General features: G+C 41.9%; 1 protein-coding gene across 1 annotated transcript; it reads left to right on the top strand.

The window, feature by feature from the left end:
* The first annotated feature begins 5904 nt into the window (after positions 1–5904).
* On the top strand, positions 5905–7740 carry LOC134208847 (uncharacterized). Its single transcript, XM_062684793.1, has one exon. It carries the CDS (start codon positions 5905–5907, stop codon positions 7738–7740), a length of 1836 nt encoding a protein of 611 aa, XP_062540777.1.
* Positions 7741–10980: the final 3240 nt, after the last annotated feature.

Here is a 10980-nt window from a genome sequence, read left to right as displayed (position 1 = left end):
ATTTTCAATTTCATTCGATTAGGATATTTCGGCATGTTTTAGAGGAAATTGAAGTACGGCGGCAACCGGAGTAAAATCTGTTGCTTCCATTTGTTTTCTTCTTATTTCTGGGGCCCCTATAAAAACGTAATCATATTATTTCATTTATCAAGGTTTTCGTACGTTTGTTCACACGTCTCCAGTCAAGTGTAGCACGAGTATTCCAAGTTTTCGTTGCATTTGGACCGATCGTTGATGAGGTACACTCCGCCCGTTCTACAGATTGTCTGAGGGATACGGGATCGATATGGGAGCATTCTCGCAGTTGTTTTCGGAATAAGGGGAAACCCAGAAGTCAATTATTCATTTTAGTAATTATTGAGTACCCACATAAGTCTATAAAAAAATACAATTTCTTTTCGAGAATTCAATATAAATAGATCACAATCAACGCTCACATAGTATCAATTATATACGTTAAATACAATTCATATAGGTTTACAGAGGCGCATCCACGTTTTAAGTAATGGGTAGGTCAAATAGCGGAAATGCTGATTTGGGAAACAGTTCCTGTGTTGAGAAATCGGTGCACATTTTACATATAATAAATTCTAAATATAAAAATATCTGGATTTCCAGACTTTTGGCATCATAACTGTCCGTCTCGTAGTTGCTAGTTGCTCTTTTAATGGAAATGATGTTCGAGAAAATGGATGGAGAAAAACAAATAGATGGGACGGTACTGCAAGACCGTTCACTGAAAACCCGCTCTCAATACGCATTAAAAACCCTGATTGATCCACCAAGCGGTGTTGGTGCCTTTCTCGTGCAAAAAAATACTAAACAATATAAGTGAGTAGTGTTTAGCGTGTTTTGTTCATAAAAAATAGTATTTTGGCCATAACTTCCGATTCCATAGTCCAATCAGGCCATTTTTCAATAGCAAACAATGGGACAGGATTCCCCATCGAATGAAACTTGTTACGAGCAATTCGGTCAATGCTAAGTTCCTAAATTGAAATAAAACAATTTATTTTCAAACAAATTGCCAACCATCAGCAAACGCGTAGTTTTAGGTGCCATTAGTTCGCGTGTTAGACATAATTGTATCGAAAGTGATTGTGTTCAAATTGCAAATTCCAAAGAAAAGAAAAATCAAAGGAATTACTTCTCAAGGTGCGTTTTGAACTACAGTCGACTCTTTACATCTCGATGTTCCGTATCTCGATATCTCTTTCTATGTCGATGGTTTGTTTGGGCCTTCTAAATACATCTCGATAACCTCCATATCTCGATGTCTCTCCACCTCGATGTGTTCTGGTCATATTTTGTTCGGAGTTATCTCTCCCTATATGTCTATATAGACAAACTTCTAGGCTGCTAGACCATCTGGGGACAAAAATAAACTCATCAAAAACAAGAAGAGACATTTGTTTTGTTGTCAATTTTCATAGCAACGCGCTTTTTTCGATCTAGTTCTCCAGGTGTACCGATACGGAAGGCTGTGTTGGAAGTAGGTTTTGCGAATGGCCATATTTCATTCGTCAGCCGGTGGGCGCTGAACTTTCCAATAGACTGTCTAAACTCCTTCTCTTGTTCCACCTGAGCATTCAAATCTTCTATTTGATGATTTTGGCGTCAAAATCAACGAACGGTTATCATCAGTAGTGGTACTCGACCAATCAAGATAATCTTGAATTACCTTTGCACGATATGCCACTCCGGGAGATTAGAAAGAAAAAAATTGATGTTTGGAGTTTACGGAAGGAAAGTGCTGGCGGACGGTACGTGGAGGAGGCGAATAAGCCACGAGTTGCATGAGCTGCTGGGAGAACCATCCATCGTCGAAAATCAGACGACTGCGGTGGGCCGGGCACGTAGCCAGAATGTCGGACAGTAACCCGGTCAAAATGGTTCTCGACAACGATCCGAGGGCACGAGAAGGCGAGGTGCGCAGCGGGCAAGGTGGATTGATCAGGTGGAAGATGACTTGCGGACCCTTCGTAGACTGCGTGATTGGTGACGTGTAGCCATGGACTGAGCTGAATGGAGAAGACTCTTATAAACCGCACAGGCCACTTCGGCCTTAGTCTGAATAAATAATAATAATATTTGATGTTTGTTGCAGATAATTTTTTCAACCTCTGTTCGAGAGTGGACTGTATTTGAAAAACTCGACATAGGCGGACCGATGGTACTCTTCGGAAAAACCAACCACGAAGTTCGGATACGGGATAAAAGAAGTCCTTTTCTTAGTTTAAAAACAATATATTTACACTTATTACATTGCCTTGTGGCAACGGATGGCTCGAACATCCTCCCCCACGGGTTCTTTGCGTTCGTTGTCCAGTATAGGTAGCGGAGCCAGCTTGTGGATCGGACGCTTCAGAAGACCAGCTTTAGTTCGAACGTCCACCGTACGGACCAATCCATCCGTTTGTAGTGTAGTTCCAGTGTAGTTTGCCTCGACCTTACCCAACTTCCATTGTTGTGGCGGTAAGTTATAATTTTTGCCTTTCTCGTACAACAAAGTTGTACCAGAAGGCTATAATTTCACTTCAAAAGCCAAATTTTGATAGGAGGCTCGGAGACCCATAGTGTTATATACCAATCGACTCCGCTCGAAAAACTGAGCAAATGTCCGTCTGTGTATGTGTGTAGCCCCGGGATTTTTTTTTGTTAAACACGTTTCATATAGAAGCACTTGACCGATTCGAGTGCAACTAGTTTCATTCGACGGAGAAACTTTCCTAGTTGGACTATTGTTTTAGTTTACTAATGACTCATGTGGTTTGAATAATATTTCTTTTGACGTAAACTACGTCTAAGGGGAAGACTCTGATACAGGGTGACAAATGAAAATTTCCAAATTCGAGACCGTCACGAAATCATGTAAGATTTTGAACTTTAATAGCGCTTTTATCTTCCGATGGATTTTTGAGATTTATATATCAATCGACTCGAAAATTCTCTACCAATTTGTCAATTATATTGAAACTTTGGGTTATGAACGTTAAAATAGGGTATCGGATCATTTTGGCAGCACCCTCTTTTCTTGTCCGCAAGAGTCTCGTGTCGGCAGTCGCCGTTCAGTGCGGTTGGCTTTTGGACTCTGCTTTTTGTGCGGTGTTTCGCACAAAAAGTAGAACAATGGAGCCCACGGTCGAAACAAATGTAACGAAAATGCGTAATGGTAGTGCATGGTGTATAAAAAGTGATGCAAATAGGGGCATGTTTGTGCAGTCATGAGAAAACTGAAAACTAATAAGGCCGTTACACATATTTATTAAAAATTATGCTCTCCGCAAAGTCAAGGTGGAGGGGGTAATTTTCTTCTTCTTCTACTGAATCAAGCGGCGTGAAAATTTAAATGCAGAGGTTTTTGGGGCCGAAGGTTCTTAAGATGGTTCGAGACCCGTCTCCTCTTTGAAACCTGGCTCTATACAATAAAACACCAATTTCATCATAACTCGAGATCAAGCAAATGGAACCAAATCTGGCGTGTGGAGGTTTTGGAAGGGAAGATATGTTTCTGTGATGGTTTGCAACACCTCCCCCTTCTGGAAAGAGGGGTTCCCATACAAATGAACCAAAAATTTCTGCATAGCTCGAGAACTAATCAGAGAATAAATCAATTTTAGGCGAAACAAAGTTCATCGGGTCTGCTAGTCTATATAATAAAAATCAAATGGTCTGTGTTCGTATCCGCATAATTCGAAAACGGCTGGACGGATTTTCCTCATTCCTTCAGGAGATATGTTTGTTATCCTTTCCGACGGGTTTATAGGGTATTCTCTCATGTGAAAACCAAGAGTAATGCTAAGAAAATTGTGAAAAACTAAAACTTGATTTTGTATGGGAATCTTTGCATGGGCAGTTGAAAACGCACATTTTCGCCTACTATGCAGGACAACGTCTGCCGGGTCAACTAGTCTTCTTCTTCTCTCTGTATAATAAAAATGAGTTGGTCTGTGTTCGTATCCGCATAACGCGAAAACGGCTGAATGGATTTTCTTCATTCCTTCTGCAGATATGTTCATTATAGTTTCCGACGGGTTTATATAATATTTCCTCATGCGAAAATCATAAAAAAGTTTAGTATATAGAAATTTCGCATGGGCAGTTCACAACGCGCATTTTCGCCTTCTATGCAGGACAACGTCTGCCGGATCGACTAGTAAAAAATAAATATTAAAATGGAAAAAAAAAAATAAACTCCTCGGATTTGTTAAAGAATGTTTTGAAAGTTCTCAAAATTTACCGGAAATTTCTTTTGTTGCCCTTCAAATTGTTATTTTTGAGCAAAACAATCCGAAGGTGGTGGGGGGGGGGGTGGGTGGTAGACATATTTAAAAAAATATTTATATCGGCCTATAATAATATTTTGTCCAATTAAATGCGCGCCTGAATTAGAAGGATTTAACTTTGATTCCGGAAGTGTGAATGCACTTAAGATATTTTTATAATACGTGGGTGCAATCATGCGGTACTTATTGTACACGACAAAAGCTTCGGAACGCATATGTTCTTGAAACGGGCTAGGGTGGGTGTACCAATTGTCGCCATACATAAGAACAACTATTTTTAAAAAAATAAGTAAAAGGCATGTGTGTGGACTTTATATATCAAGCGAAAGGTTTTACTTCCTGCTCCTTAGAACAGCTGTGAAAACTACAATAAAATTTGTTATAATCATCAAAATTGATTAATCCATAATAGGAACGCATGCACCAGTTGTGGCACTATTCTTAATTTTGGTTCCTTATTTGGCAAATCCCATTGTTTTCTTATGGGACTGGCCAAATAGGGACCACTAGTGCGACAACTGGTGCAAAGGACGTCAAAATTAAGCAAAATCAATTTTTACAATTATGCTTTGCTTGTTTTGGAGGAGATCAAAGGTTTTATCGTATCATATGAATATGCTTTATCGATATGAACTTGGTTTGCGGTGATTTGATTGGCCATTTGGCATATAAAGCACTAGTGCGACAACTGGTGCTATAGCCACAACTGGTACATCTAGCCTATATGAGTTACAATAGAGCTATCACCTTCTTGCTCCCTGATTCAGAAGTCTTGCAATAATACTAATAAAATGGTTGCACGAATATTTTATCCATAGTGACACAGACAATGGGAGTTAGATTGTAATAACACAGACACCCTCTTTTCCCGTCCGCAACGTTTACTACTCGCCCGCATCACAACCAAATTAATTGGGCTTTGGAATATGATTGACATTTTATGATTTCTAGTGATGCATGAAAAACAAGATATGTTTATGATTGGAATGTTTCTGAATAATAAATGTTGCAAACGGAAAAGAGGATGCTCCCCTAGGGCTAATCCGTAAGATTTCATCAAATGCTTCAAAACCCAAATGTAGGGCAATTCGAATCTAAGAAAGGCATTATTACCACTGAGGAATACATTTGGGTTTTTATAGTAAATTTTTAAACAATTTTCATATCTTAAGATACGCTAGTTTTTTTTTTGAAACCAGTGACATAAGTAATCAAATACTTGATGGCACTACAATCCTCAATGAACAAAACTGCCTTACGTAGTTTACGTTGGTCGGTTGTGTCTTGTACATAACCCTTCTGATTTTTTTTATACCATGTGTATTAGTGAGACTTCTATTTTGCAACACAATACCTTATGAACTAGCAATACATGAATAAGATATGGCGTCCCCATGTTATTTCCTCAACGGTAATCCCTTTCCGACATTGTTTGCATTTTTCATGCATGAGAAAAGAATCGAGAAGGTGATGCTAGATTGTTTTCGTATTTTCAGTCGTTGTCGCTTCAATAGTCTTTAATTGCTTTTTTTTGTTATAAACTGTCAATGCACCATCGAAAACAAAGATAAAACGATAAACTTAACGATTAAACTAATATTTAAAAAAATCTCAGGCGATGGAGACTTTCAGACCGGTCAAACCATTTGATACAAAAGTAGACCAATCTCAGCTAGCAACGGAGTGGAGGAAGTGGAAGCGCAGTCTAGAGTACTACTTGGCAGCAAGTGGGAATACTGGCCAGTGTGAGAAGAGGAACCAGCTGCTGCATCTTGGGGGACCGGACTTGCAGGACATTTTTGATAACTTGCCCGGGGTTCATGATGTTCCGCACGTTACCCCGGATCCGCCCTTCTATGATGTAGCCATCCAACAACTTGACTCTCATTTCCAACCATGCAGACGCCGAACGTATGAAAGACACGTATTCCGGCAAATTTCACAACTTCATGGAGAACGTTTTGGAGATTTTGTGATGAGATTACGCGTTCAGGCTAGTCGGTGCGATTTTGATCAAGAAGGTGGCTCAGTAATGGAGAGCATGATTATTGATCAGATTGCCGAGAAATGCCTATCGTCGGCTCTTCGCAAGAAAATTCTGGAGAAGGATAGAACGCTTGAAGAAGTAGTGGCTATTGGAAAAACTATCGAGGATGTCGAGCATCAGTGTAAGGAAATGGTGCAAAGAGATATCGAAGAAAAATCCGCAGTCGTCGTGAACAAGGTTCATCAACATATCGCTCATCCATCGAAGAACCTCTTCTCGAACAACCGCTATCATCAGCCACAAGCGAATCTTCGTAGGCAAAATTTTCAAAACCAATCGCGATTCAGGTTCGAAGCCAAAAGAAATTGGTCGGCTCCGGGGAGTCAGTTCAGCGTAACATCAGCTGGAGGACGTCAACCAAACAACGACAGTAGAATTTGTTTTGGTTGTGGGCGACGTGGCCATCTTAAAAACAGTCCTTCCTGCATCGCTCGGGAAGCGCAATGCTTGAAATGCAGAGCTGTCGGTCATTTTGCAAAATGGTGCACAAAAAGGTCAAGCGATGATTCCGCTCAGGATACTCCACCTTCTAAGCGCATCAAGACAGTTATGGAAAACGAGGAAAATCAGAAAATGTACGGAAATCAGGAAGCTCGCACGGAAAAGGAACAAGATATCTTTTTCGTAATGGGTGGAAATGTATTCCGATTCAAAGTTGGAGGCATTGAGACTGTCATGACGATTGATTCTGGTGCCGCAGCAAATATTATCGACCTCAAAACATGGCAAATGTTACAGCGATGCGGAGCAAAAGTGGAATTCAACCCGAAAGTCGATCGGTCTTTTAAGGCTTATGGTTCTTCAAACCCTATTGGAATGCTAGGAATGTTTGTAGCTGAAATCGAGGCTGCTGGCAATAAGGTTGAAGCGACATTTTACATAGCAAGTCACGGAATGCAAAGCCTTCTGGGGGATGAAACAGCAAAGATGCTAAAGGTGCTGAAGATCGGGTATAATGTGGGGTCGGTCCAAGAAACTTCGGCCGCTTTTCCGAAGATTAAAGGAGTCATCGTGGAGATCCCGATCAACCCAGATGTTAGGCCAGTACAACAACCGTATCGCCGGGCTCCATTTGCATTGGAGGACAAAATTGGAGAGAAACTTCAATATTTGATGCATCAGTACATTATAGAGAGAGTACAGCAACCATCGGCATGGGTTTCCCCAATTGTACCAGTGGTAAAGGACAATGGTGACATTCGTCTGTGTATCGACATGCGCAGAGCTAATCAAGCTGTTATTAGGGAGACACACCCATTGCCAATAATCGAGGAACTATTCGGGGGAATAAACGGTGCGGTTCTATTTTCGAAGCTGGATATAAAGGAAGCTTATCATCAAGTGGAAATTTCCGAACGCTCAAGAGACATCACAACCTTTATAACAAAACAGGGATTATTCAGGTAAACGCGGTAAAGTGTTGATCTAATTCAGTTGAATACAATAAACAAACCTAATTCAATAATGTATTGTGAGTTTTATTGAGAGTTTTTACAAATTTCTGACAGATATAAAAGGCTGATGTTCGGAATAAGCTGCGCTCCGGAATTGTTTCAAAAGGTGATGGAGTCAGTGATTGCTGGGTTAGATGGCGTGGTCGTCTACTTGGATGACATAATGATTTGGGGGCGGACTCCTGAAGAACATAATCGTAGATTGAAGGCACTCTTAGCCCGTCTCCAAGAATATGGAATTCTACTGAAAAAGGAGAAATGTGTTTATGGTGTTCCCATACTTGAATTTTTGGGTCACGAGTTGTCCAGTTCAGGTATCCGGCCAACAGAAAGTAAGATCTCGGCCATAAAGTCATTTCGCCTCCCACGAAACGTATCAGAGCTGCGCAGCTACCTCGGGTTGATCACATATGTTGGCAGATTTCTACCATCATTGGCAAATACAACAGAACCTCTTCGAAACTTGCTTCGTACTGGAGAAAAATTTGATTGGCAATCAAAACATACTCATGCTTTTGAGGAAATCAAGATGGCCGTAAGTGGATCGAATTTTCTCGGTTATTATGAGCCCAAGGACCTATGTATTGTAATAGCCGATGCGAGTCCCAGTGGGCTAGGTGCTGTTTTGCTCCAGCAGGACGCAGAAGGAAAGCGGAGGATCATATCATTTGCAAGCAAGTCTTTAACAGAGATTGAAAGAAGGTATTTTCAAACTGAGAGGGAAGCGTTGTCGCTGATCTGGGCCGTCGATAGGTTTCAGTTATACTTACTAGGAAAAAAATTTAAACTGATAACTGATTGCAAACCACTAATATTTCTATTCAAAGAGCGATCCAAGCCCTGTGCCAGAATAGAACGCTGGGTATTGCGTCTACAGACATACAACTTTGAAGTGGTATACGAACCAGGAACGAACAATTTAGCCGATGCGCTTTCCCGATTGTCTGTGACTAACCCGGTGGCTTACAGACCTTCGGATGAAGATTGTATACTGCAGTTGACCTTATGTGGATTTCCTTGTGCCGTATCAGTTGAAGAAGTCCAGACAGAGACCGAAAAAGATCCAAATCTACAAGCCGTTCAACAAAGTTTAGAAACAGGGATTTGGAATGAAATGTCTAAGGAATTTAAACCTTTCAGCTCAGAGTTGTGTCGTGTTCAAAACTTACTGCTAAGAGGAGATAGGCTAGTCATTCCGGAATCACTAAGATCTCGAATATTGGAAATTGCTCACGAATCCCACCCTGGAATGGTTGTCATGAAGAGAAGACTCCGTCAGAAGGTATGGTGGCCACAGATGGATAAGAAAGTTGAGGCATTCGTAAAAAAATGTAAGAATTGTACATTAGTATCAACACCAAACCCTCCGGAGCCGTTGAACAGGACCAAATTGCCAGAAAATGCTTGGGCTGATCTTGCCGTCGATTTCGTTGGGCCACTTCCGTCCGGGCATAACCTCTTGGTGATTATTGACTATTTTAGTCGTTTCACAGAGGTCATCATTATGAAGCAAATTACAGCACAATTGACAGTGAAGGCACTGCATGAGACATTTTGCCGTTTCGGAATGCCCGAGTCTATGAAAACTGATAACGGTCCCCAATTCGTTAGCAGTGAACTCCAGAATTTTTGTCAACAGTTCGGCATTCAACATAGAAGAACAACGCCTTATTGGCCTCAGGCTAATGGTGAGGTGGAGAGGATCAACCGATGCATTGTTAAACGATTGAAAATCAGTCAAACTAATAGCTCGGATTGGCAATGGGATCTTAGGACTTTCATACTTATGCATAATTCAACTCCGCACTCTACTACTGGCGTAGCACCATCAGTATTGCTGTTCGGAAGGAGAATGAAAGATAAGCTGCCTGGCTTGTTGATAAGAGGATCAAACATCCTGGAGGAGATTCGGGATCGGGATCATCTGAAGAAGATAAGAGGTGCAGAGTATGCGGACTATCGACGCAGTGCAAAACCATCTGAGATAAGTCAAGGTGATGTAGTAGTCACAAAACGGATACAAAAAGAAAACAAGCTCTCAACGATGTATGACCCTGAAGAGTACACCGTTGTGGACAGAAACGGTCCAGATATTAAGTTGAAGTCGAAGGAAAGTGGGAAGATAATTCATCGTAATGTTTCTCACTTAAAAAAGCTTTTTTCAGGTACAATGGATTCCGATAACAATATTGATGAAGCAGATGTTACAGAGCCCAAGTCCTGGTGTTAGGTGGGACGCTAAACAGCCCTGACACGACGGCCCTCCGACGAGACAGGAGGTTTGCGCAGGCCCAATAAGCCGCCTAGAAAACCAATCATTACGAACAATATAAGAGATAATGCGACTCGATATAATCGGCAAAGACCTAGGCGACGAATACAGGATCACGATTGGAAGCTTGGAACATGGAATTGCAAGTCGCTAGGTTTCGCAGGTTGCGACAGGATGATCTACGATGAATTACATCCCCGCAACTTCGACGTCGTGGCGCTGCAGGAGATTTGCTGGACAGGACAGAAAGTGTGGAAAAGCGGGCATCGAGCGGCTACCTTCTACCAAAGCTGTGGCACCACCAACGAGCTGGGAACCGGCTTCATAGTGCTGGGTAAGATGCGCCAACGCGTGATTGGGTGGCAGCCAATCAACGCAAGGATGTGCAAGCTGAGGATTAAAGGCCGTTTCTTCAACTATAGCATCATCAACGTGCACTGCCCACACGAAGGGAGACCCGACGACGAGAAAGAAGCGTTCTACGCACAGCTGGAGCAGACATACGATGGATGCCCACTGCGGGACGTTAAAATCATCATCGGTGACATGAACGCACAGGTAGGAAGGGAGGAAATGTATAGACCGGTCATCGGACCGGATAGTCTGCACACCGTATCGAATGACAACGGCCAACGATGCATAAACTTCGCAGCCTCCCGCGGAATGGTAGTCCGAAGCACCTTCTTTCCTCGCAAAAATATCCACAAGGCCACATGGAGATCACCTAACCAAGAAACGGAAAACCAAATCGATCACGTTCTAATCGACGGTAAATTCTTCTCCGACATCACGAATGTCCGCACTTACCGCAGTGCGAATATTGAATCCGACCACTACCTCGTTGCAGTATGCCTGCGCTCAAAACTCTCGACGGTGTACAACACGCGTCGAAGTCGGACGCCGCGGCTTAACATTGGGCGG

This window comes from Armigeres subalbatus, chromosome 2, assembly GCF_024139115.2.
Source record: "Armigeres subalbatus isolate Guangzhou_Male chromosome 2, GZ_Asu_2, whole genome shotgun sequence".
Classification (NCBI taxonomy): Eukaryota; Metazoa; Arthropoda; class Insecta; order Diptera; family Culicidae; genus Armigeres; species Armigeres subalbatus.
The sequence above is the reverse complement of the archived record's forward strand: the minus strand, read 5'-3'. Positions and strand labels throughout refer to the sequence as shown.